The sequence below is a fragment of the Parastagonospora nodorum genome (assembly GCF_000146915.1).
Source record: "Parastagonospora nodorum SN15 chromosome Unknown scaffold_9, whole genome shotgun sequence".
NCBI lineage: Eukaryota > Fungi > Ascomycota > Dothideomycetes > Pleosporales > Phaeosphaeriaceae > Parastagonospora > Parastagonospora nodorum.
In genome coordinates, this window is record NW_001884557.1 from 836,621 (window position 1) to 863,862 (window position 27,242).

Here is a 27,242-nt window from a genome sequence, read left to right on the forward strand (position 1 = left end):
TGAAGCTTCCTTGGGTTTGCATTTGGTCTGCGGGTTCGCGGCGCTCTTGGATTCGGCGTACTGCGACTCTCATGACTATCACGATTGGAAAGGCGTGCCCTGCTAGGTACTTGGGAAGAGCGCGACTACGTCTTGCACGCCACGCGAACCGAGGTCAACGTAGACATACCATCGATATCGCCTATAAGCAATCACGTATCCATGCAACGGACACTTCATGTGATACTCGTGAACTCAAATACGTATGTCAATGAGAGCAGCAATTGTGGCAATGTCCATGTCATCGAACTAAGAATGCCTGCAAGTCCCTGCATATAGCTTTTGTAAACGTCACACATTATTGGTCACATAGGCAATTTCAGCCGCAGAGCCCAGCTGGACCCTGGATCACCGCTGTACGCCCGTGACAGATCCTCACCGCTCAAACACGCGACACCAACCCTCGAGGACCTTTAAGTCTTCAATCTTGCACCTGGAGCTGTGGCAGAATCCATACTCTAAAATGACACCAACGAAAGCTCCGGCGGCAGAAGAACAACTCATTACGTCGCCAAGTGGGGCAAACACAGACACCCCGCCTGATCTCCGTTTCCTGCACTACAACGATGTTTATCACGTCGAAGCTGGCTCGAGGGAACCTGTTGGTGGATATGCGAGATTCCAGACGCTCATAAATTACTACAGAGACGATGAGAGGTTCAAGGACCAACCCAAGGTCCTGACATTCTTTTCTGGAGATGCGTTCAATCCGAGCATCGAGAGCAGTATCACGAAAGGTTAGCAGGCCAAGTTTTTGCAAAGCTTCTGAATTAGACTAATGTTTGCGTAAAAGGTAGCCATATGGTGCCAGTCTTGAACAACATTGGTACAGATGTCTCTTGCGTGGGAGTAAGTACTTGCCACTCTCAAAACTTGGCAGGAGCTGACGTGCAATGTAGAACCACGACCTTGACTTCGGTGTCAAGCAATACCGCTACCTCACCTCGAAATGCAAGTTCCCATGGCTTCTCGCGAACGTCCTCGATCCCGCGCTCGGCGAAGGTGTCCCTCTCGGCAACGCACAGAAGACAGTGATGCTCACATCCTCGAACGGCATAAAGGTTGGCGTGATTGGACTAGCAGAGCGGGAATGGCTGGATACTATCAATGCTCTGCCGCCGGACATCATATACAAAAGCGCTTCGGCAACAGCAAAAGAGCTCATTCCAGGCTTGAAGGAGCAAGGTGCCGAGATCATTGTCTGCGTCTCCCATCAGCGTGAACCAAACGACAACAAGCTCGCTGCAAACACAGGTGGAGATTTGATTGACATTATCCTCGGTGGACACGACCATTACTATTCCTATAGCCACATCAATGGCACCCATGTCCTGCGCTCAGGAACAGATTTCAAACAGCTCTCCCATGTCGAAGCGTGGCGAAAGCCAGAAGGTAAGGGTTGGGATTTCAAGATCATACGACGCGATATCATCAGCAGTATACCACAAGATCCAGCCGCCATGGCGCTGGTGGACGAGCAGACACAGGAGATTAGGAAGAGGTTAGACAAGCCGATTGGATATACGGCTGCGCCGCTCGACGCAAGGTTCACGACCGTCAGGACGAAGGAGTCCAACATCGGGAACTTCGTATGCGATCTCATGAGGTACTATTATTCGGCAGATTGCTGTATCATGGCGGCTGGAACCATCCGCGGAGACCAAATCTACCCTCCCGGTGTTCTCAAGCTACGCGACATCGTCAACTGCTTCCCGTTCGAGGATCCCGTGGTTGTCTTGAAGGTCACCGGAAAAGCAATATTCGGGGCGCTGGAGAATGGTGTTAGCAATTATCCAGCACTAGAAGGAAGGTTTCCGCAGGTGTCGAACATTACATTTGAGGTCGACTATTCGAAAGCTCCGCATTCTAGGATACAGAACGTGACGATCGGCGATGAACCTTTGGACGAGAAGAGAGAGTATGTATTGGCTACTCGTGGTTACATGGGTCGTGGAAAAGGTATGTCAAGTCACTCGTACCATTTCTTGTTGCTGTACTAACGACATATCGCAGATGGCTACACCTCGCTGCTCATCGAAGAAGAAGGCGGCGTTGCCAAAGAAATCGTCTCCGAAGAGAACGGCGTCCTCATCTCCACTATCCTCCGCCAATATTTTATGTCGCTCAAGGTCCTGGGTCGCTGGAAGCGCCTGGGCCCATCCATGAGCAACAAGTTTCTCTCGATCCAAACAAATCTCCAAAACAACCACAAGCATACCTTCCACGATGCATCGCCGACAAGCCCGGATACAGCTGGCCCACCACAGCCGCCCAGCATCGACAGAGTTGTGCGCTCGACAGGTCCGGATCAGACGAACAATGCATCGGACGACCCGGATGCAGATGAAGATGAAGACGATGGCCCAATGTACGATGATAGTGTACCCATTCGATTCGACCAGAGGCAGATAGAGATGGTGAGGCGGGTCATGCATAAGTGGTGGAGATTAGCGGGGTTGAAGCACACTCCGAACTTGGTCGACGAGCTGGATAAGAAGGAGTTCGTGGTGAACTGGACAAAGGCTATTGCACCACGGTTGGAAGGAAGGATCAAGGAAGTTGGGGTGAAAGCTTAGGTGAGAGTCAAATAGAAACGGAAATGCGCACCGCATGACTGCCACCGATCTTGATGTGAGTTCGCAGGTGAAGTTACGAGCTCACAGAAGCGTTGAACGGTGACCAGTGAGTGAGACCATTAGTTCGCACATATAGAACCTGTGTAGCCCAAAGTTTGTTACTTACCCACCATACATTGTCCTTTGTCCTACCGATACCAGCCTACGAAGGCAATCTGCCCACGACCCCCGGGTTGCAACAAACCGGGAATCTCAGAGTGTCGTACTCGGTGCGACGACTGCGTGAATCATGGACGCGCCGCTAGCATCCACATACGGACGGCTCATGAAGACCCTCGCCGACGAGAACGCCGCTGCCGGTGCAAGAGCGACTCTGCAAGAACAACTTGTTCAAGCACAAGCACAGTGCCAATAAGAGAAAGCGCGAGCCGACAAAGCCGAGCAGAAGATCACCATTCTCGAGCAGAAACATATCAAAGCGATTGCACGAGAATGCATGCAAGCCGACGCCATAAAGACAAGTCATGAGCTTGAATATCAAGAGCAAGAGAGAAGAATGGAACGGATAGCCGAGCAGAAGGATGTACTACAAGAAAGCATTTTCAAGCTAAACACCAAGCTTTTGGTTTCTCGAAAAGTGCAGGCGGGGACAAGGGCTAAAGTGAAAAGGCTGGAAGGGGAGATGGAGGCGATTTTGAAGGAAGTGGAGAAGCTTAAGAATACGCGTGGAGAGAAGAGGAAAGCTAACGATGATGCTGGAGGCGAACGGAGGATCAAGGTTGACCCGACAATCTTGGAGTTTGACTGAATGATCTGAGGCTATGGAAATGGAGTACTGAAGTGCGTTTCGATTGAGATTCTGCGAAAGACTGTATACTTATAACATCTTGGTACATCCTCAGATGCATGCCAAATCTTTCGGTTAAGGTAAAGCAGCCGGAGCAGAAGTCAAGTAACTTCCACGTAGCAATGCCACCTCCGGAATTTCAATCAGCAAGGTTCTTGTCGTGATGCAAAAGGTAAAGTTGGAAGCTAAGCGTAGTGACGCTTTCTGTTGAGCTAGCTGCAGTGACAGGTAAGAGACGAATCACTACCCTGGTGGATATATACCCTTTCTCCCTCCGTGACTGCTCTGTCAACCTGTTACACAACTCAGCCAAAAATTCTTCAATACTTTCAACTCCTACTGCTATTCGACGAAAAGCATGTTAGACTTCGAACCATTCATCTCCAAGCAGACGGGCGCGTCCAAAGAAAAGCCCACATCCAGGAAAGAGACTGAGACCATGGCTGAAGATACACAAGCTTCAACAGAGGAGGCTGAACCAGTGAGTAATTTACCGCAAATCTGAATCACTGCCACTGAATAATTGTAGACAACCCACGAGCGCATCCTCAAGGCTCTGGCCGATCAGCGAGCCGAAATATCAAAGCTTCAAAATAAGCTCAAGATGTCTAGACGGAGAGCCACCTGTGCAGAAGCTAAAGTCGATGAAGCTGAGCAAAGAGCAGTTCAGGCCCAATTCGAACTCGTCGAATTTGAGGAAGAAGCGTGCGAAGCCGCCGAGGCTATCGAACAACTCAGTCGAGATCTTCAGACGGCCCGGGATGGAGAAGCTCAGGCAAACGATAAAGCGGAGGAGGCAAAGGAACAGCTTGAGGAGATCTGGAAGGCAGTGCAGGATAGTGGGGTTGCGCTGCTGGGAAAGAGGAAGGCTGCTGAGGGCCCCGAAGGACACACTGCGAAGAAGGTCAGAGTGGAACCGGAAGCCTAGCGGTTCTTTTGTCTGCGATGGAAGTGAATGTCCAGGTCTGAATAGGATTCAAAGCTTGAAATAGCGTATAGGTATGAGCTCTCTTCTCTTGGTATAGTTTGTGGCATCAATCGACGGAGCTCAGATACAGTTCCGCCACGTCGAGAATGACATGACATGGAATTGTGCTGAGCATTGCCTGGACGTATCACAACGTGTTTACATATGCAGAGGATCTGTGGGCTAGGCCTAGTTTGGAGTAGTCAAGTGAGCGTTTGTATATTGACCGCAACAGACTTTGCAGTCTCTCACCTCAACTTACCCCTCCCGCCACAAAACTTTCTTTCCTCGTCCTCGACCTCACCTTCAGAGCTACAGCTAGAATGATAGCTAAGACGAGCAAGATGGCTCGCGAGATCGATCAAGGAAAGCTGCCTGAGTATCGCGGCAAGTTTTCCTGGGTAGCTGACACCCTGTGCGCACACATCAGTGCGACAATGCCAGAATACGACTCTCACGACCCAAAGACATGGCCTGTTATCACATCCGACTACCTTCAAGCCCTCCTCGGTCATGAGTACGATGGGAATCAATGCCTCCCTCCGTACGTGGCCTACGAACGCGGCCTCGTCGACAAGTGCGTCACGCATTTTGCAGACGGACCCGCCGAACTCATACACACTGACGGTCAGACAACGTCAATCGGGAGTCTGTACCATTATCTCTTTCCCTTCGTGTACAACTCCCAAGGTCAGGCACGTAAGTTCGAATACATGCATGCCCATCATTACATCACGTGGGTCTCTGATATAACTGGGACGGTTCCGTCCACGAGAACTAAGGGCAAGGACGTACCACCTTCAGCGTCGACATCGGCTTTTACTGAGGTACTGAAGATGCTGAAGGAGACTCGTTCAAACTTAAATGATAGTGACGCTGAAACCGGCAAGCAGGAGTTGGCGAAATTGCGCAAAACTCTCGCCAAGGAGAAGCAGCGTGTGGAAGCTGTTCGAAAGAGCAACCAAGCCGTCAAAGAAGGCTTGAGAGAGGCATTGTCCGAGGAAAAGAAACAGCACAATTGCACCAAGAAGGGCCGTGAGGCTGACGCAGAGATGCTCGAAACCGCACACGCCTCCTGGGATATTGAAACAGGTCGAGCGAACGCGGCGGAGAAGTCAGTCAAGCAGCAAGCAGAGCTACTGGAATCTAAAGAGAAAGAGTTGAGAGCTGCTAAGGCTAAGATGAGGAGTCAGGCAAAGGAGTTGGATGCTGCAAAGAAGGAAGCTGCGACCGCCCAGGGGCAGATCAACGTTATTCGGGATGAGCTGAGAAAAATTCGCGGAATTGAGAACCGAAAGAGGCAGGCGAATGACGACACTCCTGAAATGATGTGGAAAAGGATCAAGACCGAATTTGAGGAGTGAACGAAGAAGGGAACAAGTTGGAAAACAGAACAGGGACACCGAGAGATGGGCGGGAGAGCATGCAAATGACGTGACCCGGTACGGCTTCAGGTTTGAACATAGATGAAGAACCAGGTCCTCAGCAAAACTGGGACATACTTGCATTGCCTTTTGTAGGCGGGGTAGTCACTACTACACGCAACCATTGCCACGGTAGTCAGTCTATAACATGTAACAATCAAAAAGAGATTATCACTCAATCTGTCTTCGAAGCTCTTGTGGGCATGTCGTTGTGGTCATCTACCCGAATACATACCTCATCGCATTCCTTGCCTACCTACTTACTCAAAAGTTCCACGATCGATGCCGCAGTAGCATTATGTACCGGGAACGTAGGATGCAAGTCATTCAGCCACAAATACTCATTGACCGGATAATCGCAGCTCGCATCCTTGGTATACCACGTTGGCGTTCCACTGTTCCTTGTTAGCCTCTCTACTACCAAGTCACTGTCCAAAATCCACTTACTTTGCATAAGCCTTGCAAAACGCCGTAGTATTCTTATACCCCACCGTCTGCTCCACGCTTTTCGGGTCCTTGATAACCTGCGTAAACAGCGCATTCGTATCATGCACAAACGCCGTAACACCAGCATGTTTCGCTTTAAACTGCGCCGTCATATTCGCCACCCTCCCATTCCAATCCGCAATAACCCTCCCCTCATACTCCGTCGCATACCCATCATCCGCCTTTTCAGTAATCAACGGACTCAAGTTCACCGGCGGGACATTAAGGAACAAAAAGTTGCGCGCGCCAGTGTCGTACACTTGATCGAGCAGTCCAGCGTACTCGGCGAAAATGGCGTCGTAGAGCGTGGCGTTGTTCAGATACCAGCTATTGCCAACATCGTTGATGCCGATGAAGAACGCAAACAGTGAGGATTCAGCCGTCCATGGCGCGCTCGCGGGCTTGGAGCTATAAATCGGCAGGAATTGCGTCTGGACTTGTTCCTTCACCGAGACTACCGTGGGCGCGTAGGGCTTCACGAGAGCAGAGTCGACGGTTGCGCCGCCGGAGGCCAGGTTGTATGTTAGGATGGTGCTCTGGTTATATGTTGCGGTCAGGAAGCCGACCCAGTTCGGGCCGTTGCTGGATGTCCATCCTGGGAACGTGGGGTTGCCGAAGGGGTTGGAGGGGCTGGGTTGGGCGGCTTTGGCGTCGAAGCCGGTTTGGGTGTAGGAGTCGCCGAAGACGAAGAGGTGCTTGACGTTCTTCCAGCCGGACCAGGAGCTGTTTGCGGCGTATGGAGCGGCAAGGGCGGTGGATGCGAGGGGAAGGAGGAAAGTTGTCGATTTGACCATTTTGAAGATGTGAAGGAGTGACAGGGAATGTGATAGGGGATATGATGAGATATGTGGACCAAAAGCTCATGGACAACGCTCACATGGAAAAGACTGTATTTACCTTCGACGTTGACTATCCGGCGTTACGGAGAAATGCCATGATCACCGAGTGAATCAGATAGATTAGATTGAATTGATTGTAATACTCTACCCCACATATTAGCCCTATACATTGCCAGGAACATCACTTGCGGAAGAATTCTCGAACGATGTAGTGTTCTTCTAGTGCGTAGCATGTGCGAAGTAATGACACGGCGAACGAGGTCCCTTTTCCTCCGTTCCCAAAGAGGAAAGGCGTGGTCGCAGACGTCATCTTCTCGGCTTACTCTCATCAACACAATTCTAGCTTCGTCTTGCAACAAACACTCTATATCCTCCAATTAGTCTAGAGAAGTTCAAAACCGAAATACCATGTGTTGCATCTCTTTCTGCGATTAATTTCGATCTCCAAAAGCACTGTCACTCACTCCTATGTCCTATGCTTCATCAGTTCATACCCTCAACATCAACTCCGTTCCCATATCTCCATCAAAAGGGACAACGATGCTGCTCATATCTTTTCCTCGCATGTTTCTACTACCGGTACTCAAAGTAGTCGTATAAATACACCTTCCCTTTCCTTTTCCAACTCTATCTTCTCATCAACACATCTTCTTCTTCTCAGACCGACCCAAAGCAAAAGATATCAAACCGTATGTTCTGAACATGTCAAAAAAACCACAATATTGCAACTTCATGACTCGATCTACTCGTTTTTGGAAGTAACTCCACCTTCGCATCTTGTACGCTCAGTTACATTCAAATCCTCCATTCTGAAATCGAAAATAGACATGCTCTATCAAAAATGTGCGGAAGAACCAAGCACACCACATTCACGACCTACTACCAGAGATTGTTTACAAAAAAACACTCGCACCTCTTCCATCTCCCTCCTCTCAATAACCACTCTGCCAAGCATCGATATCTCAAAACCATACGAATTTCCATGCATGTCCTCGCTCTGCGGGGCAATCGAGACCAAGTGTCTACACTCGTGCTTGGTATAAAGCGCATGCTATGCCTATCATGCCAATTGTACCGGCGCAATGTCTGCGCGGACATCAATGAGCCCAGCTTCGTTTTTGAATCAGCGAATGATAAAACTGCATGTTTTCGCTACACTTCAGTTCTTTTGGCGTATAGCTGCATAGTCATGCCTCTCTCAGATACTCGGCGTATGTAAACGAGCCGCAGAATGTTACAGTTCGTCCCGCATGACATGGAAATGAATCATTGAGCGGAGAAAATAACGATGCTTAGATATTGCATATTCGGATATACTACTGAGTTGATGCCAAATTCAGCGACGCAAACAAAACCACGAGATGAATAACGTAAAAAGCACTAGCCCAACCACCAGGGTAGAGGGGTATCATAGGAGACTGTGGAAATCAAACATGGAACCATGCCGCTGTAAAGTCAAATCGCGAGTCCAGGTCGAAACATCAGCCATTTGCGCCATCTCAATTTTGAGCCAGATCCACCGCCACCGCCACCTTGTATTATTATGCCGCCCCGTCCGTCGTGTTCATTCGTTTGCTTTTTCGTTTTGAAGCGGTTTATCGCGGGGTATTGTGGACCGGTATCCGTGGTCCGCCAACCGAGCTATCCCTGCGGCCCTTGAAGGAGCTCAGATCGCTTTCCCGACGTCCGGCGAGACTGCTCATATCGCTCATGCCGTCCTGATCGCGCTGATAGCTGTACTCCTCGCTGGAATTCGAGCCTTTCCAGCCGTTGTCCCACGCGGCGATGCGCGAAAGAAGCCTATCCACCATTAAACCTTCTTCAAAACAGCACGTGTGGTATATGTGTAGTTACCGGTCGTCGGGCTCAATGTCGTCCACGATGAGCTCGTAGTCGCCCTCGGCGGGGAGGTAGAGCGCGGAGGCGATGATGCCGACGGAGGTGAGGAAGAGGATTGTCCAAGAGGCTGTCACGAGGTGGAAGCACCTGTCGAGGTGCCAAACGCCGCCAAAGAAATAAGTCGTGTCGTTGTCGTAGAGGTAGGCCTGGGGGTGTTAGACTTGACTTGGCGCCGTGCGCACAGCAGGGAAGTGCAGAGACATACCACAATAGCCATTCCGGCGCACTGCACGACGGCGCTGAAGAGCAGCACACCAGACACAACCTGCCACCCAGCAGCTCTCCTCTGCACGCCGCCGCCAACAATGACTGCGAAAGAGACCAGTGTGCAGAGCTCGGCCACAACGGCGAAGGAAATCAAGAAGCCAACGGTGCGCCACATGTTGCAGAAGGCCGGATGCTTGCCGCATTCTGAGGTCTTGGGGAAAGGTTCGCAGGCACCTGTCTCCGCAGAGCAGCGCGTGTGGAGGCCGTATGAGAATTTGCGCTCGCCATTCTGGACATGGTCAGTAAGAGTCGATATCTGCAAAGTCGGGAAGGCGTACAGTGCTGTAACTGATCCACCGCGGCGAGGCAATACTCGCGATGGTCATTATCGTGCCTGCATATGTCAGTCTTCACGTGCTATCCCTATGTCCATCTCCACAACTTACAAACAATGGTGAGAACAAGGCCCACGCCATATACGATTCGGCGCGTCATGATGGCAGTAAGAAGGCTTCAGAAATTCGAGTATGAGAATGAGACAAGAGCCTCAACTTCGTGGCGCCAGCTCTGGGGACGCTGCGGGGTTTTGTGCAAGGGAACAAGGCGCGTGCTGCGTGATTTTGCGATGAGGCGTACAAGCGGCAGCCTCGAGATCGTCGGTATCCGCGGTCTTTTTTTGCACCGAGCGAACAAGCGTGCAGGCGCGAAATCCACAATGCGTGACAGGAAGATAAATGAAAAGAGTGGTTAGACAGCAAGCGACTAGACGAGGACGCAACCTCCTTCTGTCGTGAGGGTTTCAAGGTTTGCCCCGGGGTGCTCCTCCTGGTCCACACCATTTCGCATGTCTTACGCCATGCCGCTAGACGCGGAAGGTGCAATGACGACACGCTAGCGGAGACCACGGACCATTGATCGCTTCCGCCATGGCGGGATTTGATAGCGCATGTAGCGGCGGCTGGTCACGATGCTCTGTGGTGTTGTATCATTTGAGACTTGAGGTATTTCTCCTACTCGTACATCGCACGTACTCTTGGTCACTTGGGATAGAGAATCATCTGGGATGATCTGAAGGGATCCAGCATCGGATGTCAAGTGGCGGTGTCAAGCCTCCATACTCTGCCTAGCGCCTTCCTCCGCGATCACCGATCTGGAGCACGGCATCTACTTTCTGTCCTAGGTTCTTCCTAGCCTCTCTGCCAACACTCACAGCCTCAAGTACATATCTTGGAGGTAAAACATACCGAGCAAGGGTTAGAAAAGCTCGTATTCTTCAAGACTGGAGTTTTCATTAAGAATGCGCGGTATCGCGCTCACGTCCTTGTGACCTTTCTGCATCCCGGAAGATCGCACCCTTCATCGCCTCGTAGATAACACCACCACACCCAATCAGCATAAGCACGCACTGACCTCTCCAAACGCGTGGGGCTACAAATCCCATGTCCTGTGTGCCTGTGCAAGATGGCATTCCACGCTTACTTGCTAGCGCCGCAAATCTCAAGGTCAGCAGGCCATGCTTGCGCGGGATGTCAGCGATAACCTCCTTGAAAACTTGACTGGGAAACAACGTGTAAGAACTGAAGACATGTCTTCACCGCTTCTGTGTACGGCGTCGGCGCCGATATTATTGTTGGCGTATGCGAGATGCGGGGATGCCAACGTCCTGCAGCCTGCGATATTGGCTGCAAAGCTGATTCGATCGTGGTGCTGTGGGTGTATGTCGCGCATATACGCGAGTCGCTAAGATAAGGAGTAGTCTACACTTTGGGCGCGTGCCATAATCATATTGTACAGAAGCATGCTCAATTCGGGGTATAATGAAAAATGACCGAGATGTACTAATTACATATGGTACATGGAGCGAGATCCTAGCAGTGCTAGAACAACACTTCCTCTGGAGTTGATGCTGCCTTCGCGATCGGCTTCTGCAGCATCTCGTAGGATAGTATCGATGCAGCTACGCTGACGTTGAGGCTGTCGACTCCGATTTCGTCGACTTCACGCCCGTGCTTGATCCCGACCTTGTAATGCGCGAGGTTGAGCAAACTGTCTCGTAGTCCGGTACCCTCTGCGCCCATCATGAGGATTGTGGGGTGCTCCGCAACTGGGCAATGGTCTGACGGGAGGCGTTTGGTGCTACGAGCGACGGAGTAAACGATCTTGCTGCTTGGTTCTTCTTTCTCTCCCGACGTCACAGGTGGAGGAGGAATGGCATCGCTGGCATATATCCTCCATCCAGCCCGCGAGCTCTTACCGAGGAAGTCTGCGGGTTCACCGACTTTGAAGAGAGGGACAGCTTCTGCAGCACCAGCGGATGCCTTCACAGCTATATGACTCCAGGGCGCAGTTTGACGGGTTGGTGTTACGACTGCATCAACGCCGAGGAAGTAGGCTGAGCGAGCAATGGCTCCAAGGTTGCCTTCGTCGAGCTACCATTGTTAGCACTATTCATAAATGCATGAGGCCGAACGTACCACGCCATCGACATAGAGAATAAGTGGCTGTCGCCAGCCCGCAGACTTGTACGAGTAAGTCTCCTGCTTCCCGTTGACAAGCACATCCTCGGCGCTCTGGCTATCAACCGTGACTCCGAAGGTCTCGTCTGATATGGACACTGCTTTTAGTTCTGTAATAGGGGGAACCGGAAGCGGCGACGACTCCAAAACAAGTCCATTATGAGGACGGCCACTGCTTGCCTTGTCCATTGCACGCAAGTATTCGTCTCCAACTTCCTCGGTAATGTGAAACAGCTTGAGCGCTCTGACGCGAGCCATGAGTCCATCTCTACTCGACCCTCTCGTGTGGACATAGAGCTTGTATAGTTTGCGCCGATTTGCTTTTAGAGCCGCGACGACGCTGGAATGCCCGTAGAGGAACTCAGAGGCTGCTGTGGAATATGGCAGCACTTCGGGTACTCTGACTGTGTTCTCCGAAGTCACCGTGGGACGCGTTGTAGGAGTAGGTGCATCGGCCTGCGTTCGAGATGCATCACGGCGCTGGTAACCCTCAGACCGGTCTCCGTCGAATCGCCCACGCATGAACGATGAAGTCTCGTTCCTTGGGGTCCAGGATCGCTCTGGACGCTCCGGACGATCTGGTCTATCTCCAGTTTCGCGTCTTCCAAAGGACTCTCTTGGAGGTCCGCGAGCAGTGTTCCGATCTGAGAATGTTTCCTGGCCTTTGAAATTGCTGTCACGGTCGAATGACCTCTTCTCTCTGTTGTCACGGTCGAATGACCTCTTCTCTCTGTTATCGCGGTTGAATGGCCTCTTATCCCTGCTCTCAAATTGTCCCTCGCGCCAGGGTGGTCGTTCATCCCGCTGGCCCAAAGCCCCCTTGGTCTTGACGTGGCAGGTCTATCGTCAGAGCGAGAAGCTGGTTTTGATCGTCCTTCCCAGCGATCTGACGAGGGCCTTCGCTCACCATCGAATCGCTTGCCACTCATAGGTCCTTCCGACGATGCAACAGCCCCATCCTCTCGGCGCCATGGACTTCTCTCATCCTCAAAGCGACTCGGCGCATTACCGTCTCGAGAGCGTGGTGGTCCAATTCGCCCGAATCTGCTGCTTCGTGATTTTTCACGGTCCTCAGTTTTTGATGGGCCAAACTGTTCCGCCCTCCGTTCGAAACGGGGCTGTGGTCTTGCACCTTCGAAGTCCTCAGGCGGAGGCCGTGTGCGGGGTCTGAAAGGTCGATCGGGTCCGCCCTGCTTGCCACGTTCGATGGCGGCAGTGAGGGATTTGTATCGTCGAAACGTTTGTGGTAAATGAGTTTGCTGTGTCCGGAGTAGCGTACTACCAAATAAAGAAGAAATAACCATAACAGGATCTCTTCGATTGGGCGAATTGAAGTTTGCAAAATATCGTAGTTATTTTCGGTGTTCACAAGAAAATTCGCACGGACCATTGAGCTTAATCTTAGCGCGACGCGCATCACGAAGTCACGCGTCTTTACTCCACATGGAACTGTCAATTGTCCATTCACCGACGAGCGCATTGCGGAGGTAGAGACTCTGGCGCGCTTTTCGCACCAACATGGCGATGCGCATAGCATTCCCACGCAATTAAATTACACAAACGAGTCAAACATTCCTTCTCCATATCTTCGATAGGCGTGATTTCCTCGACGAATACGACGTTTCCACCTACTCGCTACTGTATACTAAGCTTGGAGCTCGACCTATGAACGCCAGTTGCACACATCCATGAGCTCAGACGACGATGGCGCACAGCTGATGGCTGCCTTTCAGAGGAAAGACAGCCGAAAAGCCGCCCCTCCACCTAAACCGCCACGAATCGCATCGCCTGTTGAACCAGCAGAACCGGACCAGGATGTAGAGGCTACAGGCAGAGATGCGGAGGAACCAAGAGTTCGGCGGGCGTTATGTGTGCGGGTGAAGCCGGTCACTAATCGGGATGAATATGTGTACTACGAGCCAGCGGAAGAGGTGGAGGAAATCCTAAAGGAATACTCGCGGAGAGGAGACATGCTGTACGAAGTCAAAATGACTGGCAATACAAAAAAACAGGTGAGTGCAAGCAGTAAAGGCAGTCCCGCTGGAAGCTCCGAGAGAGGTAAAGGCGCATTGGCCGTGGCAGCTTTCCCTCTCTTTGGTCTCTCTATAAAATCAGCGGCCCGCCATCACCTACCTCCTCTTCTCCACGTACCACCAGCTTAAATCCCTAACCTGGACGTTAGATCAACTTCGAAGAACTCCTCGGACTGCCCGGCGGTCCCGAAGCCTTACAAAGGTTCCAGCACGAAGAAGACGATCAAGCGTCGCCCAGTGCCGACGATATGCAGCTACGTCAGCGCGGAGCCAGGGCGAAGAACAACGATTTCGTGGACATTTCGACCATCGACATCTCGTCTTCGGATGAGGAAGACGACGAGGATGACGAAGAAGCACCCACCTCGCGCCGACCCCGCAACGGCCGAGTGCAGACACTGAAAAGGCGTGAAGAAGGGGGAAGTGGCCGTTCTTCACGGACACGCTCACGTGTCAGCGATCTCGCTGAACTCTCGTCAAGCGATGATTCAGGAGCCAGCGGCAAGAAGCGCCGACGGAGACGCAAGAAGGACCTGGGACCAACCCGCCGCTCGTCAAGACAGCAGGCGCCTGTCAAGTCATACGACGATACTGAGGAGGACGAAGAGGAAGACTCGAGCGACTCCGATATCCTGCGTTCAGACGTGCTGCCCGGCAGGAAGCGCAAGGGACGATCTTTGCGTTCTTCGAAGCCAGAGAAGATACCCCGGTCCGGTGTACGACAATCCGATCGGTCAACACGAGCCACGAACAACATGGAAGAGGCTGACCTGGGTGACATCTACCGCTCTGACTCCGAACCGAAGGCAGCGGCGCCCAAGTTGACGCAAGTTCGTGAGGTGTTTCCCACACTCCCGAGAAGTGACCCATTCCGAGCACGTCACGCCGAAGGCTGCGAAGTATGCTACAGTGGCCCGAATGTTGCGCCACTGATCTACTGCCAAGGGTGTTCGCTCGCGTATCACAAGAACTGCATTGGAACTCGATCAAGCCGCGAACACCTTGTCACCAAAGTTGGCAACGAGAACTTCGTCCTCCAATGCAAGCGATGCATCAATATCTATCAGAAAAAGGATGCAACTGCTCCAGATCTTGCACGTTGTCAGGACTGCACAAAGCACGGTACCTCCTGTGGGCCATACCGCGTTCGCAAAACTACACAGCAGGAGATGAAGGATCGTGAGGACAACGGTGGCCAAGACCCAATTGTCGACGTGGATCCAGATCTTGTCAACAACGCTCACAATGTGCTCTTCCGATGCACGAAATGCGCGCGAGCTTGGCATTATCACCACCTGCCTCCGCTCTCGCAGTACGCCATGAACATCAACCGCGAAGACGAAGAACGAGCAGATGAGCGTTTCCGTGAATACTCCGAGAAATGGATGTGCAAGGAATGTATCGACACTGAGGACCTAAAGGTAGGCAGTCTCATTGCCTGGCGGCCATCAGATGTCGAGACCTATCGTCCAGGAGTTCCTTGCGAGAAGGTCGGCGAAGACGAGAAGCAGTACCTTGTCAAGTGGGAGAACCAGTCTTATTTCCGTGCGACATGGTTCTCTGGTGCTTGGACATGGGGCGTCACTGCGCCTGTTATGCGGAAGGCCTTTTTCAAGCGAGAAGACGGCCCAAAGATGCGTACCGAGGATGCCATTCCCGAGGAATATCTCCGCATCGATATTGTCCTCAACATCAAGTACACAAGCTATGTGGAGGTCCGGAGCGAGGAGATCCTCAAGGCTCGTATCAAGGAGGTCGACAAAGCTTTGATCAAGTACAAAGGTCTCGGATACGAAGACGCCGTCTGGGAGAGCGTGCCGACACCCGACGATGGTGACAGATGGCTGGACTTTGTCACAGCATACAACGACTGGGTTGCTGGTCGCTACGTCAAGTATCCTAAACAAGGTCCTCTCAAAGCCCGCCTTGAAAAGATCCGCAGCCAGCCTTTTGCGAAGCTCGAGAAGCAGAAGCAGCCAGACAATCTTGTCGGTGGCGAGTTGATGAAGTACCAGATTGAAGGTCTCAACTGGCTTTACTACCAATGGTACAGCCAGAATAACGGTATTCTTGCTGATGAGATGGGTCTGGGCAAGACTATCCAAGTCATTGCTTTTATGGCTACCATGGTACAAGAGCACAATTGTTTCCCCTTCCTCATTGTAGTCCCGAACTCCACAGCTGCCAACTGGCGCCGCGAAATCAAGCAATGGGTGCCCTCCCTGCGCGTCGTTGCATATTTCGGATCTGCCCAGGCTCGCGACATGGCCTACAAGTACGAGATGTATCCGGAAGGAACCAAGGAGCTCCGCTGTCATATTGTTGTCACTTCCTACGAAGCGGCGGCAGATGATAGTTGCAGGCGCATGTTCCGGAGCGTCAGCTGGGGGGGGCTTATCGTCGATGAAGGCCAGCGGCTGAAAAACGACAAAAGCCAGCTGTACACAGCTCTTAGTGCTGTAAAGGCACCATTCCGCCTTCTCATGACTGGCACGCCTTTGCAAAACAATGCTAGAGAGCTATTCAATCTGCTGCACTTCTTGGATGAGACGATCAACGCGGCTGAGCTCGAGGAGAAGTATGCGGAGATGACATCGGAAAATGTCAAGGAGTTGCATGACCAGATCCGCCCCTTCATCCTCCGCCGCACCAAAGCCCAGGTGCTAACCTTCCTACCGCCCCTCGGCCAGGTCATTCTTCCACTTTCAATGAGCCATTTGCAGAAACAACTCTACAAATCGATCTTGTCAAAGCGCCCCGAGCTCCTGAAGGCTCTCTTCACGTCAGACAAGTCGCTCAAACAACAAGAACGCGCGAATCTGAGCAATATACTAATGCAGCTCCGAAAGTGCTTATGCCACCCCTTTGTCTACAGTCGCGAGATTGAGGAGCGAACAGAGGTTGCGGCTGTTTCCCATCGTAATCTTGTCGAAGCGTCTGCCAAGCTGAGTCTTCTGGAGCTTCTCTTGCCGAAGTTGAAGGAACGCGGACACCGCGTCTTGATCTTCAGTCAATTTCTCGACATGCTCAACATTGTCGAAGACTTCTTAGATGGTATGGAGATGGCATATCAGCGTCTCGATGGACAAATGGGATCTTTGGAAAAACAGAAGCGCATCGATCAATTCAATGCGCCGGATTCTCCCCTATTCGCGTTCCTGCTCTCTACGCGAGCTGGTGGTGTTGGTATCAATCTCGCCACTGCCGACACAGTCATCATCCTGGACCCAGACTGGAATCCTCATCAAGATCTTCAGGCGATTGCTCGCGCTCATCGAATCGGTCAGAAGAATAAAGTGCTTTGCTTCCAACTTATGACGCGATCTTCTGTGGAAGAGAAGATTATCCAGATGGGCAGAAAGAAGATGGCGCTGGATCATGTCGTTGTCGAGCAGTTGGATGCCGACGACATCGAGGAGCACGACGTGGAGTCTATTCTCAAGTTCGGCGCAGCTGAGCTTTTCAAGGACGACAACGCTGATCAGGACATTCGCTACGACGACGAATCAATCGAGAAACTTCTTGATCGCAGCCAAATTGAGAACACCAAGTCTAACGCAACAGACGATTCGGCAGAAGCGCAATTTAGTTTTGCTCGAGTGTGGGCCAACGACAAGGGAACGCTCCAAGATGATCTCGAGACTCCGGACGAGGAAGTAGCTCCAGACCCTGGTGTATGGGACAAGATCCTGAAAGAGCGTCAGGCATTGGCTGCCGCAGAAGCACTTGCAAGAGCTGAGGCCATGGGTAGAGGCAGACGTGCCCGTGGGGTAAGTGCACTCAATTCTATAATCATTCTGTGACTAACCACAAAATAGAACGTCGACTATGCAACCGAGAAGGACGGTGTAGACGTTGCATCAACGGCTGGGGAAGACGCTTTTGAAGACGCACTCGCCCTTATGTCACCTGTCAAGAACGCCAGCTCACGCAAGAAGAAGAGGGCAGATTCTGAGAGTGACACCGACTTCCAAGCTGAAAGCGAAGATGAGAGTGAGCCCGAGCCAGAAGCCGTCACAGCTGAGACAATCCGACCAGAAGAACTTGATCTTGATCGTGCTCGCAATACTGCCACAAAGGCCAATTCCTCGATGTACAAACAGAATGGCGCAGGTGCGTTCAACAACATTTCTTCCCAATCCGGTCAGGCCCCACTGGCAAATGTCACCGCGAAGGGTCCGAAGTCGAAGAATCCAGCGCAGCCAGTTGTTACCTCCTCTAAGTCTGCTTCCGGTAAGGCTTCGTCCCGACCTGCACCGCCGGAATTGCTCGACATCTCGTCTCGAAAGTCAGCGACTAAAGTCCCCTCTACAGTTAAACCTTTCCGACGCACACATCTCCCTATTCGCTCGCCGCTTGAGCCGACATATGGCTCCTACAGCAACCGCCACTGTCCAGCATGTCGCAAGATGCATCCTCAAGGTGCATGCGAACTCAAGGCTGCAGGTGTTGAGCATTGCGGTCTCTGCGGTCTTGCGCACTATGGTCACAGCCGCACCTGTCCCCATATCAAGTCCGAGACTCAAGTGCGAGCCATGCTCGAAGCTCTGAGGAATTCGAATGAGCCAAAAGAGCTGGTTGATCTGGCTTCGAAATACCTACGCGGTGTTAAGGGCACATTGGTGCAACAGAAAAAGCGCGATCGTGAGAAGGCTGCAGCCGCTGCTCAGAACGGAGGTGTTCCACCGCAACCACAACCGAAGCCACGTGGTCCACCAAACAATGCTGGCAAGATCATTCCGTATGCACCAGGCCTTGCCAATAGTGCGCCAGGCGGCCCTCAATCACAATACCCAAACACACACGCTCCTCCGCAGCGTGAAGTCCCGAGCTGGACCAAGGGTCCTGTGGATGCACCACCACGTCCGAAAACGTTAGCAGAGCAGCAGCGCATGTTACAGATGCAGGCACATGGACAGCTCAACGAACAGGAGGTGGAGAGCGCCCTGAGGGGTTACTTGGGTCATTAGCAAGGAGTAAACAGGTCACGGCGAAGGAACACCGAAGTACAGGGGCGTTGAACCATGTACTAACAGGACTTACATTTGCATACTACCGCGGCCAGCATTTGGTACGCCATGCGGCGTTGGCGTTTACAAAATCATGGATATCGATGCAAAGTTCATACTAGATGAGCATCTCTTTGGAGCGAAATGAATGCGCTCAAGCTGTGCGAAATGAATATCTCCCATGATTAAGTTTCAGTGATAACACTTCTTCTGAAAAATAGTAACCCTCATTCTTCCCCATCCTCCTCTTCCTCTTCATCTGTGTCCTCACTTTCCTCGTCTAAGGCCTCCCTCAAACTATCCATCCAAACCTCGTAATCCCGACTCATATCCAAGCCTTCCGCACCTTTACCCAGCACCTTCCCCGTCTCTCCAACGCTATCTTCCTTCGCCACCAACGCCCTCTCCAATACCCCAACATTCCCCTCCCCAAACCCTTTCCGCGTCACCATCCCATCCCTCCCCACGATCATCCACCAACCCATTCCTCCAGCAAAACGCTAACCACGTCTTCCAACACTCATCGCGCACCAGAATCCCCGGATTCCCAACCACAAACAACGCCTCCTTCGCGCGCGTCAGCGCCACGTTCATCTTCCTCTTCTGCTGCACAATGCCCAACCCGCGCCTCTCATCCTCCGCCAGAAACCGGGCGCGCGTGCGCGTCGTACAGACGATGACCACGCGCTTCTCCAGCCCCTGGAACGCTTCCAGCGGCCCGATATTCACTTCCCACAGCCCGTACTGCTGCGAGCGGATGCGCGAGCGCAGCAGCTTGACCTGTGCGGCGAACGGCGACATTATGCATATGTCTTTCTGCGCGACGCCCGAGTCGCGGATGAGTTGCTGGGCGATGCTGCATGCGATGTGGGCTTCGGCGATGTTGTACCAGCCGCCGCCGTCACGCTCGATTTCGTCGGGCGCGGTGTTGGGGACGAAGAGGACAGGCCATTTGCGGCCGCGCCAGAGGGGCGAGGTTTGCAGTGGGGTATTGGGTGGGGGCGATTCGGGGATGAGGGTGTCGTTGTAGAAGAGCGAGCTGGGGACGCTGAGAATGGCGGGGTGGGAGCGGTAGTTGCGGATAAGGTTTGTGAAGGGCGGGTAGATGATGGGGAGCATGTTTTTTTTGAGGACGGGTGGTGCAGCGGATGGCTTGACGCTTGATCGGGATAAGGGGTGGTTTTTGTATAGTGGTCGCTCTCTGAGTCGTGCGAAGAGGGATTTGGAGAAGTGAGGATCGCGAGATGCTGTCTTTGGTCCTAGCTGATTTTCGTCTCCGGCCATGATGAAGAGGGGTTGAGGGAGGTCTGTTGGGTAAGATGAAGGTGGACAGGCGACACTGATGGCGGCAAGAAGGTCGATTTCTGTGGCTTGAGCTGCCTCGTCGATAAGTAGAGCTCCCCAGTGTAGCCTCGGTGTAGCAACTTGATCTTCTGGATGAAAAGTCGCAAGCATGTTTCTTTCGATATGCCAAAGATCATCGTTGGTCAAGCGCGCATCGAAAAGGATCCCAGCATCTTGACATGAAGTAACGACGATGTTGTATGCCATCATTGTTTTGATAGGTGGGAGCGAGAACATGTCATATGTCATGTAGCAGTATTGTGTGAGCTCTCCAGGAACTTCAGTGTCATTTCTTCCTGGTCGTATAAGTCGAAATAGCTGCTCATTGCTGAGATATTTCTTCAATCGCAGTGCAAGGGTATCCGCTGCTGCCTCTGAAGGCGCACATATGAGCGTGTGCGGGGCTTCCGACGTGTTGAATAGCTGCATGGCGGTCTCGACCAAAGTTTTCGTCTTCCCAGTTCCTGGTGGTCCACTGATCAGGTACGGTAGTGTACCATAATCCCTGGTGCAGATTGAGCTCACTGCATGTGCTTGCTCGTAATTGATAGCATGATCGAAGAGTGCACGATGTGGTATCCTGCGAAGTTCAGTCTGCATTTCGCCGTGTGCTTCTGTTGGGAAAAGCATTCGCTGTATCCATGTATTTTGCATCGTTTCTTTGCCTTGCCCGGTAGCTTTGGATGACGCATTGCTCTTTGCGGCCACGTCGTTGAAGTCATCAAAGTCGCCATCAGCAACCGATTGTTGGGTGTGCATTTGTGAAGGGTCTACCATGTCGAGCTGAGATGCAATGAACCGTAAAGTTCTCTGTTGAGTGTCGATCTTCGATTGCTTCAGGGGGAACAATACGTTGACACCCATTGGGACCGGTCGATAGTCGTGTAGAAAACCCAAGTCATTAGCCTTGAGGTACACGAATTCTTTTGCTCTATTGACCCCGTAAACACAAGCGTCATATTGTACTCCTGTCCAACCTTGCAGGAACATAGCTTGACCGAAAAGACTTTCCGAACCATCGACCAACATTGGCACATCTGTGATGTTTCCGTAATTGCTGATCCACAATTGCCTGAGCTGTAGCATGTCGCCCATCTCCAAAAATGGGCTGTCCTCGCGAAGGCCAGGAATATTTAGTGCCCAAATTGGGTCCTCGGTCACCATCCCTGTAAGGTATAGTGGAACTCTGTACAAAGCATGGCTTTCGTTCTCACGCTGGACTGCTGCACATTCGCGGTGTAATGACGCCAGGAAGTAGTTTTGGTACAATGGTGCAGTAAGCTCTGCAAGTCCTATCGCTCTTGCTTCGCTTCCTGTAGTAGTCTCGGGCCGGTTCGGGAGAAGATGCGTTCCACAAAAAGTCGAAACATATCCGTGGTAATCGATACGATGTCGACTTTGCGCGATGGTAGTGCGGACAGGTGGCTCCAAGTTGATCTTGAGCCAGGCGAGCGGGACAAAAGGCCTAGCATACACGTCGTACTCCCTGCTCAGTTGTACCAGTGGTGGTGTACTTGAGGTAACAGAGTCAACCTTCTGCACGCTTGCTGATTCCGGACTTGCTAAGGGGGCCAAGCTGGGCTTCTTCCGAGAAGATTCATTTGTGATCGATACAGGTAGATTTGGTGGCGTGGTGATATGCTTCTTCCGGATAGGTATAGTTGGCACAGCTACATGGCTTGACGGCGTGCATTGGTCGGATCGCTTGCTGTTACCGACCTCGCGTGGCGTAGGGCTTTCATTCGACTTATCGGTTATTGGCTTTGGTTTGGTGTTTCCAGTCACGCGAGGAGCATTCAAGCTTGCGACTTTTGCCCATGATGCCATGCTTCTGTCGTTGTTCACAGGCGAGAACGTTGTCATCTGCAGGATTCGCAGCTCGGATACTTCATCCCGGTTAAATATGTCTGCGTAGTAGCTCCAAGTGTCAATGAAACTGGGAGGAAAGGCTGTCGAAATTCGCCATGTAGATGCTCGCGACTTATCGCTGATGGCGTCTTCAAGTACCAAGGTGGCGTAGCCTTGCAGCCTGGAGTCACGTGGGGTACCGCGGTATGCGCTCTGTTTAGGCTCGAACGCGGCCCGGATTCACAGTGGTAACAAATAAGCGGCTGAGAAGACTGCCTGATATTTTATTGGAACTGCAATAAAAAATTGTGGTACTCTCAAGTACTTGCAAAGCGAGGGAACGGTGGTTGGGAATCTCAGTGTCACAATCGGCTAACTTACCCAGTAGTGACACAAACAACGTTTGTTTCTGGGACCGGGTTCAAGGGTGCTCCTCTCAGTTCCCTTGCATCGTTTCAGCCTCTGGGAAAAGTGCTTTTGGTATCACCAGGATCCCGTGGGTTGATTTAAAATGCGGGAAATATTGTTGTGCTACATGCGCTCCATTTTTTCCAGTGCTGGAAAGCGCAAGATTGGACGATTGTTTCAACGCTGTCAGTCTGCCCCAACACTACCTACCATGGTCCGCTAGGAGATTGTGAAAATGTGACAAGTCAATTCAGGAGAACCCGTATCGGCTTTTCTGTACCGGCCCGGTCTCTTCTCGAATATTGGTAAGATCACTGGCGCTGAAAGCCTTCGCAATGTGCGCTATCTTACCCTTCTCAGATGCAGTGCTGAGAGACAAATTATTGATCCTAGATCGACGAGGTAACTAGCCCATTCGGTATCTGGGCTTTGGTTGAAATGCGCGTGTTTTTGTAGCAGAAGATCATCATTTCTGTCTATCTTCGCATGCTCTAGCTTCCCCGCAACCACTAAGTTAGTACGTCATGGCCAGACCTCGGAAGGTTCGAGTTGCACACATCGACATCGCCATCAATTTTCATGTAAATACGACGAGTGTTTAGTTCTTTCACTCAAATTTCCGCAAGTGTTAACTTTATGGCAAGTTTTGTGTATCGTTACTTTTAAACTATGTCGAATCAGCAAACGGTGCAATCAAAAGGCATCTACCATGGTCTCCCAGTCTACTCACCGTCTTTGAAGGGCTTGACAGCGATTATCACAGGCGCTAATGGAATCTCTGGGAACTACATGCTGCGTGTTCTGGCGCAAGACCCTGCACGATGGAGTAAGATATACTGCCTATCTCGAAGGCCACCCGCAATTCCCGACGGACTGCCAGAAAATGCTGAGCATATCGCGCTCGACTTTTTGAATGACCCGGAGACGATATCAGAAACTCTGAAAGACAAAGGTGTCCAAGCCGACTATGCCTTCTTCTACAGCTATGTGCAGACGCAACCAAAGGAGGATGGAGGTTTGTGGAGCGACGCCGAGGAGATGTGTCGAGTGAATGGTATGTTCGAGATGTAGGTGCGAGACTCAGCTTAGAATAAGGTTACAAAATGGCTCTACTCAAGGACTTCTGCGAAGCACTACTTCTTGCCAACATCCAACCATAACGCATCATGCTCCAAACTGGCGCGAAGAATTATGGTATCCACCTCGGTCCCGCCAACAACCCACAGGAAGAAACCGCACCTCGAGTAAATCTTGAAGCGCCTAGCAGCTCTCCGGGCTGTGTTTTTCCTTGCAACTCAAGCTTGCTTCCTTTAGTCGGAGCCAATTTCCGCACCAGGCAATATTTTCGTGCTAGGCACCAGCAGTTCGCAGCCTCAGCACAGCGCCCAAGGATCTGAAACCAACGATGGAGAAACGTAGGAGTGCAGAAAGCCGAAACGTACTTGAGGAGTAACATTGTGCTATCATACCCCACTGTGGGTTCAACGGTAGGTGGGAATCTCGACTAGACTGTCTACCTCGGTAAAGATAAGGCTACATGGGAATACAATTTCTACCCTCGCAAAGAAACCAGCGACAATGCTAAGTAAAGCTCGCTTCGCCTTTCACAGCCCTGGTCCGACTCTGTGAGAATATCTAGCGCAAGCAAGCACAGAGCTTGACTAGGCTAGCGGCCTAGTCACTTCCTTCCTTCTATCACTCTTTCCGCAACTGCACGTGGGCCGTGCGTCAACCCAAACAAAGGCAGGATAGCCGCCCAATTTCCTCTTCTTCTCCTTATCTCCACTGTATATAGCATCTAGACTAGGCAGCTGGAATGCAGTTCCTACAGACCGTTCACAGACGGCGATCGCTGCAATAGGCGCAGTCATTTAGCAGCTTCAGCAGCAACTGTAGGTGCGCCGCTGCACTTCTTTTGAGATCGGGGAGGCATTGCAACACGTTGTTAACATCGAAAAATCTAGGCGTAGAATGGAGACTTGGCACGGCTTGCTACGACGCGCTATCACGAGAAACTCCATCCTTCATCCATCCATCACCCTCCACCCTTACAGCATCAGCACAATTTAATGAATCTGGCAAATCTGTATTTCACGGGTTGATTGATTGATTGAGCTACTAATCTGAAGACTAGCTTCTTGATTTGATTGTAGCTTCAATCTGGCAATCTTACAAGATTGATCTCATAATCCGGATTGATTGTTGCGGACTGTAGGTGGGTTACAAAAGTTCCTGCAGATCCCTAGCAAATAACTTCGTATGTGATAAGCACATGACAGCACATTGTGATAGCACATAAGGTCAAATGCTTACTAGTATTAATGGGGATGTGCACTGGATTATCTTCCTGACGTAGGACCGTGGCAGATGTACACATGCACAAGAGCTAATTACAGTAGAACCGATACAAGCGGAACGCCCAGAACGAAGCATCAACGAAGAGAACGTGTGGTGACCATAATGCCTAAGTGCGCTCTGCTTTTTCAAAGGCGCGAAATTTGTTTGTTACGTGTCAGACATGTAAATAAGCAAGCTAATTAAGCCTCGGCCCCTGTGCTTGACTGATAGGCTAGTTTAGCGTAGAAAGCTTAATTGTCAAGGCTTGAGGCTTAAAATCAGAGGCTTAATCAAGGCTTCATTTATTAGCTCGATAAAATAAAGAGTAGGGTAAAAGAGCCCCTTGCTAAGGTCGTCCTCTCCGTGCTGCCTTGTGCTGACGTCACTTCTTATCGTTAATACTCACGTAATTCTTCACGTGACTTATATCCTTCACTGCGTCGTGCACGTGCCCTAACAAGCACTTGCAAACTATCAATCAAGCCGTGCTCTCTACGCTTGATTGAATAGCAAATTCCTATAAGAGCAGCTTGATTGTTAGAACTATCAGCTCGTTGTCCGCTTAATTGACGAGATTGACGAGGCTTGCTTGTTGAAAAGTCTGTTACGTGTGCTCTGCCTTCAATACCCAGCTTCTTCAAATCTTTCAAAGAAACCTTCCCTCTCTGTACTCCGTACATACGTACATACCTTCAACTCGCAATTCTCAGAGGTTTTTTGTACAAGGCGATGGCTTCTCTCTCTCAGAACACCGAATGCTACCTTTCAATAACGACGACGAAGAAGAAGACGACCAGAGCTACAGCTCTCGACCAGCTGAGCCTCAGCCTCATCATTCTCCTGAAAGAAGGCGTTTCTTCAAAGTAATAACAATTGGATCAGTTATCTATGGTGTTCTCAATCTATTGTTCGCCGCAATAGGTCGCCTATCTGCTACGTGTTTCCAGGATTCGCGACCTAACACGTCTTGGTCTACATGTTCATGTGATACCATAGTCGAAGAAGCTTTGGCTAGAAATTGTGTCTTTAACCCATACGCTGCCCCTTAGGTCCCTTCATCTTGTCGAGATATCGAGCTTGTCCAAATCTTCGATTCCTTAGATGAGTCGAGAATGAAATCATCCTTCTACACCTACCCTTAGCTGGATCGAGAACTCTCTATTAGAGAAGCACCGCTACTCGCCAAGCCTGTAAAGATGTCGAGATCGGGTGATGGTGCAGAGGATTTGTCAATAGTAACGACTACACTCTATTGGCACTGGACGCAAAAATGTATCGGGTTTGCGGTCTTTACATATTCTTCTTGGGTTACATTTAAATAACATTCAAAGATGGACGTTACGACAACCAAGTGATTAGCTCGACCCATGAACCATGATCAACGCGCGTTTCGCTATCCTGCCAACCTGCGGTAAGCACCGTACAATTTGAGTTTTCCACGGAGCAAAATAGGAACGTATCGGATCGAGATGGGGCCGCACCAGGGTGAAATTTAATCAAAATCGATCGAAATGCGCGTACATAGGCACATGACGACCCAAGATGAGTATTACCAATCCAGCACGTAGGGCAACCTAACATCTGCGATCACCTTCAGTAGGGGTTCCAGGTTCGATAACAATTCTAGAGAGACGCCATTTGATATTCAATTTGCGGATATATGGTGCCAACCAAAATCGGTGTCTAATACGCGCGCATCGACTGCTCACGGCGCATTCAAGGATAATCTGCTGCAGTAGTCAGACCAGAGATTTTCGTGTCCTCAGATCTGCCGGGTCAGATCTGGCCAAGGATCACCTAATCTTCAGCCCGAGGACAGATTACTGGCGCCTGCAGGTTCGGCTATCTAAGAGGAGCTTCGGGCTATAATCTAGGTATATAAAGTAGTTGTAGTTAGTTAGTCACATAGTAGACAATAATCATCACTCATCTGTTCCTAAGATTCCAGATCGCAACATTGATGTTAAGTTGTTGAAGTGTAAGAAAAAGACCACTGCGGATAAAGGGACACGTACTCTAAAGTGTGTGTTGCATGCTTACAGTCCGAGAAAAGGACCGCTGCTGATGAAGAAACACGCCCCTATTTCGATCCGCCACGGCCTTAATTCGATCCGCCGCGGGCCTGATTCGATCCGTCACGGCCCTAATCCTGTAAGACTTATACTAGGTTAATGTTGATTAAATTGTGAGATACTGCTTATCGACTGCGTTATAAATTCTCTCATCTTTACAGTTTAATTAGTCGTGCTCTGCACATAGGGTTTCTTATTATATAGGGATAGACGTTATAGTTTGTAAGCGATCTTTAGTGTTTCTGCACGAACTATACACTAATACCTTGCTTAGCGGAGGTCTTGCTTTTGATCTGTAACAAATCTAATCTTCCTTAACTCTAATGCAGGTACATAATGTATCATATTAACGCTGATAAGTTACTAAATAGATATCGATGACACATCCTTT

The 27,242-nt window shown here is 50.9% G+C and overlaps 11 protein-coding genes across 11 annotated transcripts; 7 read left to right on the forward strand and 4 right to left on the reverse strand.

Moving 5' to 3' along the window:
- Positions 1 to 502: 502 nt before the first annotated feature.
- SNOG_06443 (hypothetical protein) lies at positions 503 to 2,615 on the forward strand (the record flags this gene model as incomplete). The annotated part of the gene is made up of 4 exons (XM_001796762.1): positions 503 to 776; positions 851 to 888; positions 939 to 1,998; positions 2,053 to 2,615. 4 exons carry the CDS (start codon positions 503 to 505, stop codon positions 2,613 to 2,615), a joined length of 1,935 nt encoding a protein of 644 aa, XP_001796814.1.
- A 289-nt stretch (positions 2,616 to 2,904) lies between these two features.
- SNOG_06444 (hypothetical protein) lies at positions 2,905 to 3,423 on the forward strand (the record flags this gene model as incomplete). The annotated part of the gene is made up of 2 exons (XM_001796763.1): positions 2,905 to 2,974; positions 3,038 to 3,423. The coding sequence occupies 2 exons, from the start codon at positions 2,905 to 2,907 to the stop codon at positions 3,421 to 3,423; spliced, it is 456 nt and encodes a 151-aa protein (XP_001796815.1).
- Positions 3,424 to 3,820: 397 nt separating this feature from the next.
- Positions 3,821 to 4,390, forward strand: SNOG_06445 (hypothetical protein; the record flags this gene model as incomplete). The annotated part of the gene is made up of 2 exons (XM_001796764.1): positions 3,821 to 3,943; positions 3,992 to 4,390. The coding sequence occupies 2 exons, from the start codon at positions 3,821 to 3,823 to the stop codon at positions 4,388 to 4,390; spliced, it is 522 nt and encodes a 173-aa protein (XP_001796816.1).
- Positions 4,391 to 4,752: 362 nt separating this feature from the next.
- Positions 4,753 to 5,793, forward strand: SNOG_06446 (hypothetical protein; the record flags this gene model as incomplete). Its single annotated transcript, XM_001796765.1, has 2 exons — positions 4,753 to 5,128; positions 5,234 to 5,793. The coding sequence occupies 2 exons, from the start codon at positions 4,753 to 4,755 to the stop codon at positions 5,791 to 5,793; spliced, it is 936 nt and encodes a 311-aa protein (XP_001796817.1).
- Positions 5,794 to 6,296: 503 nt separating this feature from the next.
- On the reverse strand, positions 6,297 to 7,133 carry SNOG_06447 (hypothetical protein; the record flags this gene model as incomplete). Its single annotated transcript, XM_001796766.1, has 1 exon — positions 6,297 to 7,133. One exon carries the CDS (start codon positions 7,131 to 7,133, stop codon positions 6,297 to 6,299), a length of 837 nt encoding a protein of 278 aa, XP_001796818.1.
- Positions 7,134 to 8,449: 1,316 nt separating this feature from the next.
- On the reverse strand, positions 8,450 to 9,670 carry SNOG_06448 (hypothetical protein; the record flags this gene model as incomplete). The annotated part of the gene is made up of 4 exons (XM_001796767.1): positions 8,450 to 8,978; positions 9,033 to 9,223; positions 9,283 to 9,573; positions 9,623 to 9,670. The coding sequence occupies 4 exons, from the start codon at positions 9,668 to 9,670 to the stop codon at positions 8,774 to 8,776; spliced, it is 735 nt and encodes a 244-aa protein (XP_001796819.1). The 3' UTR covers positions 8,450 to 8,773.
- Positions 9,671 to 11,161: 1,491 nt separating this feature from the next.
- SNOG_06449 (hypothetical protein) lies at positions 11,162 to 12,058 on the reverse strand (the record flags this gene model as incomplete). The annotated part of the gene is made up of 2 exons (XM_001796768.1): positions 11,162 to 11,713; positions 11,759 to 12,058. The coding sequence occupies 2 exons, from the start codon at positions 12,056 to 12,058 to the stop codon at positions 11,162 to 11,164; spliced, it is 852 nt and encodes a 283-aa protein (XP_001796820.1).
- Positions 12,059 to 13,788: 1,730 nt separating this feature from the next.
- On the forward strand, positions 13,789 to 18,803 carry SNOG_06450 (hypothetical protein; the record flags this gene model as incomplete). Its single annotated transcript, XM_001796769.1, has 3 exons — positions 13,789 to 13,812; positions 13,983 to 17,603; positions 17,652 to 18,803. 3 exons carry the CDS (start codon positions 13,789 to 13,791, stop codon positions 18,801 to 18,803), a joined length of 4,797 nt encoding a protein of 1,598 aa, XP_001796821.1.
- Positions 18,804 to 19,220: 417 nt separating this feature from the next.
- On the reverse strand, positions 19,221 to 21,050 carry SNOG_06451 (hypothetical protein; the record flags this gene model as incomplete). Its single annotated transcript, XM_001796770.1, has 1 exon — positions 19,221 to 21,050. The coding sequence occupies one exon, from the start codon at positions 21,048 to 21,050 to the stop codon at positions 19,221 to 19,223; it is 1,830 nt and encodes a 609-aa protein (XP_001796822.1).
- Positions 21,051 to 23,111: 2,061 nt separating this feature from the next.
- Positions 23,112 to 23,513, forward strand: SNOG_06452 (hypothetical protein; the record flags this gene model as incomplete). The annotated part of the gene is made up of 1 exon (XM_001796771.1): positions 23,112 to 23,513. The coding sequence occupies one exon, from the start codon at positions 23,112 to 23,114 to the stop codon at positions 23,511 to 23,513; it is 402 nt and encodes a 133-aa protein (XP_001796823.1).
- A 95-nt stretch (positions 23,514 to 23,608) lies between these two features.
- SNOG_06453 (hypothetical protein) lies at positions 23,609 to 23,861 on the forward strand (the record flags this gene model as incomplete). Its single annotated transcript, XM_001796772.1, has 2 exons — positions 23,609 to 23,686; positions 23,757 to 23,861. The coding sequence occupies 2 exons, from the start codon at positions 23,609 to 23,611 to the stop codon at positions 23,859 to 23,861; spliced, it is 183 nt and encodes a 60-aa protein (XP_001796824.1).
- Between the last annotated feature and the right edge of the window lie 3,381 nt (positions 23,862 to 27,242).